The sequence below is a fragment of the Pseudomyrmex gracilis genome, unplaced genomic scaffold (assembly GCF_002006095.1).
Source record: "Pseudomyrmex gracilis isolate BER0280 unplaced genomic scaffold, ASM200609v1 scaffold_4961, whole genome shotgun sequence".
Classification (NCBI taxonomy): domain Eukaryota; kingdom Metazoa; phylum Arthropoda; class Insecta; order Hymenoptera; family Formicidae; genus Pseudomyrmex; species Pseudomyrmex gracilis.
Window position 1 is genome coordinate 1 of NW_018025545.1, and position 2621 is coordinate 2621.

Below are 2621 nucleotides of genomic sequence, written 5' to 3' on the forward strand. Positions count from 1 at the left end.
AATTATTTGATATTTTTAATATTTGTTTTCTATGCTCGTTTAAATTATTTTTTGTTATTTACGTATATAATTATTTTTAAATCATTTATTGATATTTTCAAATTTATTTTCAAAAAACCATATCTTGTTTTTTTAACATATTAATTTCAAAATATCTCTTTTTAGAGTTAAAATAATTTCATGTCAGTTTCAGTTATTATTGTTGTTGTTTTGTTTGATAAAAAAATCTACTATATGCTATATATTAAAAAATGTTTCTATAAGTTTATGTAAAAGCTATCTTTTTATAAAATCTTGTTTGATAAAATACGACACTAATAACTGAAACTGACACGAGTTATTTTATACTAACTCTAGAAAAGTATATTTTAAATCTAATACGTTACAAAAAATTAGAATATAAATATACACGGGATATTGAAATTTTTCATATATCTTAATAATTTGGACTTTATTGTTAATTAAAGAAGAATTTTCTTTGTTATAAGATTATATATTTTTGTAGAAAATGCTAAGACTCTCACAAATATTAAAACTGTGAAATTTGTGTTTAATTAAAGAAGGTTTTTTATTAACAGTTTATATTTTATGTGTACAAGAGAGAGATGTTGAGACTTGTATAAATCTTAAGAATTTTAAATTAATATTAACACCAAAGAGTTTTCTTTATTATATTACAAAAAAGTACAAAATATAGTACAATATAAAATAAGTCTGTCATACATATTAAATCTATCTCAAAAATTATATCTTGACATAAAGAATTTTTTGCAAAAAAGTTTTTAGTTTACGTCTTAAATCTAAGTGTTATTACATTAAATGTATTTATAAGTTGTATAACACACAGTTTATAAAATAAAAATGTTTTGAAAAGTTTAATTACTTACTACGATATTTTTTTTGTTATATATTTATAAAGAATTTGGTGCTCAATGTTGTTGAGTAAACAAAAAGCCTTTGTTCAAATTATATATGTTGCCATTGCCATGAAATGCTTCCTTCTTCTGAAACAAAATAACGAGCTAATGTATCACGTTGTCTTACAGCAGTAGCTGCACCAACATTGGCACCAATTCTTCCTAAACGATTAATAAAACCATTTTCTGGCATTGAAGTTCGCCAGTTTCCTGCTATTAATTCACCAGCAGAATTTTCATGATCTATGATATTTTCTTGTATATATTGATTATTACATGATTTAGTATTTATAATATAATTATGTAAACATGTTATTGCTTGCACAATTGTCTCTGCGGTACTTAACTTTAAAGCGATAGGTGTTTGTAAAATTCGCCATCTTGTAACAAGAATCCCAAAAGCATTTTCTGACACTCGACGTGCCCGTGACAGTCGATAATTAAACACTCGGCGTTCAATATTTTGCAAATTATTTTTTGCAAATGGACGCATTAAGTATGTTTTAAGTGGAAAGCCCCCGTCACCAATAATAAAAAATGGGAATGAACAATTAGTGTTAGGTAAAGGACGTTCTTTTGGTATAGATATTGTGTTGTTTTCTAATGCATAACTCATTTTAGTTTGTGACCAGATTCCAGCGTCGTTTTTTGATCCTACAAAGTAAAATAAATAAAATAAGTACATGTGTGTGTGTAAATATAAACAATTATATACTTTAAATATATTATAGAAAACATTTCTACAAATTTTATTTACCATAATCTCCAATGTCAACCCAAATAAATCGGTAAGAGGCATCCACAATAGCAAGTAAAACAAGGCTAAAGTAACCTTTATAATTGTGGAAAAAACTGCCCGAATTTGATGGTGCTTTAATTCGACAGTGTTTTCCATCAATTGCTCCAATACAATTTGGAAAGTTCCAAATATTATTGAAATCGTCTGCTATTCTTATCCACTCATTCTCATTTTGAGGACATTGTAAATATATTGGATGAAGTACTTCCCAAATAGCATGGCATACCTCAGGAATAAATTTATACATTGTTGATTTTCCAATGCGAAAAAACCAAGATGTAGTTGCCACGCTGTCACCGTGAGCAAGAAAACTGAAAATGATATTAAAATTTGTAATATTTGTCAAAAGAAATATAATTTAGCAAACCAATATTTAAAATAATAAGTAAACTTTATTATATTTTAAAATGTAATTTATAAACTAACCTTAACGTAGCAGCAATTCGAATTTCAGTCGGCAACGGTTCTCTTCGACTCCTTTTTTGTATTTTTGGCTTTAAAAGGTCGTGCAAATAATCAAATTGCTGCACAGACATTCGTGTAAATTTAAAAAATTCTTCATGATCATTTGTGCGAAAATATAGAAACACCTTTTTATGAGCACCAAGTTCGTTCCTAATATTTTCACGTATGTGCGGTTTTACCCACCATCTTCTTATACGTTTCTGTTTTCTTTTTAAGAGAAGTTTTATTCGCACAAGTTTTGTTACAATTAAAAGTAAACTTAAACATTTTATCACATTTAAATTATTCATAGTTTAGATTTTTTTATCACTTGACATAAACAAAAGTTTTTATTTGTTTTTGTACGAATATAGCTCAGCTGACCATTTAAGGTTGCTCCATACATACTATTCTAAAGACTCTTCATAGTTGATGAGTGGAAAAAAAGTTCTTTTCCTATC

The 2621-nt window shown here is 26.7% G+C and overlaps 1 protein-coding gene across 2 annotated transcripts; it reads right to left on the bottom strand.

Annotated features, from left to right (window-relative positions):
- Positions 1-644: 644 nt before the first annotated feature.
- LOC109863436 (protein ALP1-like) lies at positions 645-2613 on the bottom strand. Of its 2 annotated transcripts, XM_020443706.1 has the most exons (4): positions 2143-2613; positions 1675-2027; positions 1265-1571; positions 645-1004 (listed from the first exon to the last, which is right to left on the bottom strand). In XM_020443706.1, exons 1-4 carry the CDS (start codon positions 2469-2471, stop codon positions 962-964), a joined length of 1032 nt encoding a protein of 343 aa, XP_020299295.1. In that variant the 5' UTR covers positions 2472-2613; the 3' UTR covers positions 645-961. The 2 variants fall into 2 exon arrangements, with proteins under 2 accessions (XP_020299295.1, XP_020299294.1); XM_020443705.1 differs by having other exon boundaries at positions 645-1571.
- Positions 2614-2621: the final 8 nt, after the last annotated feature.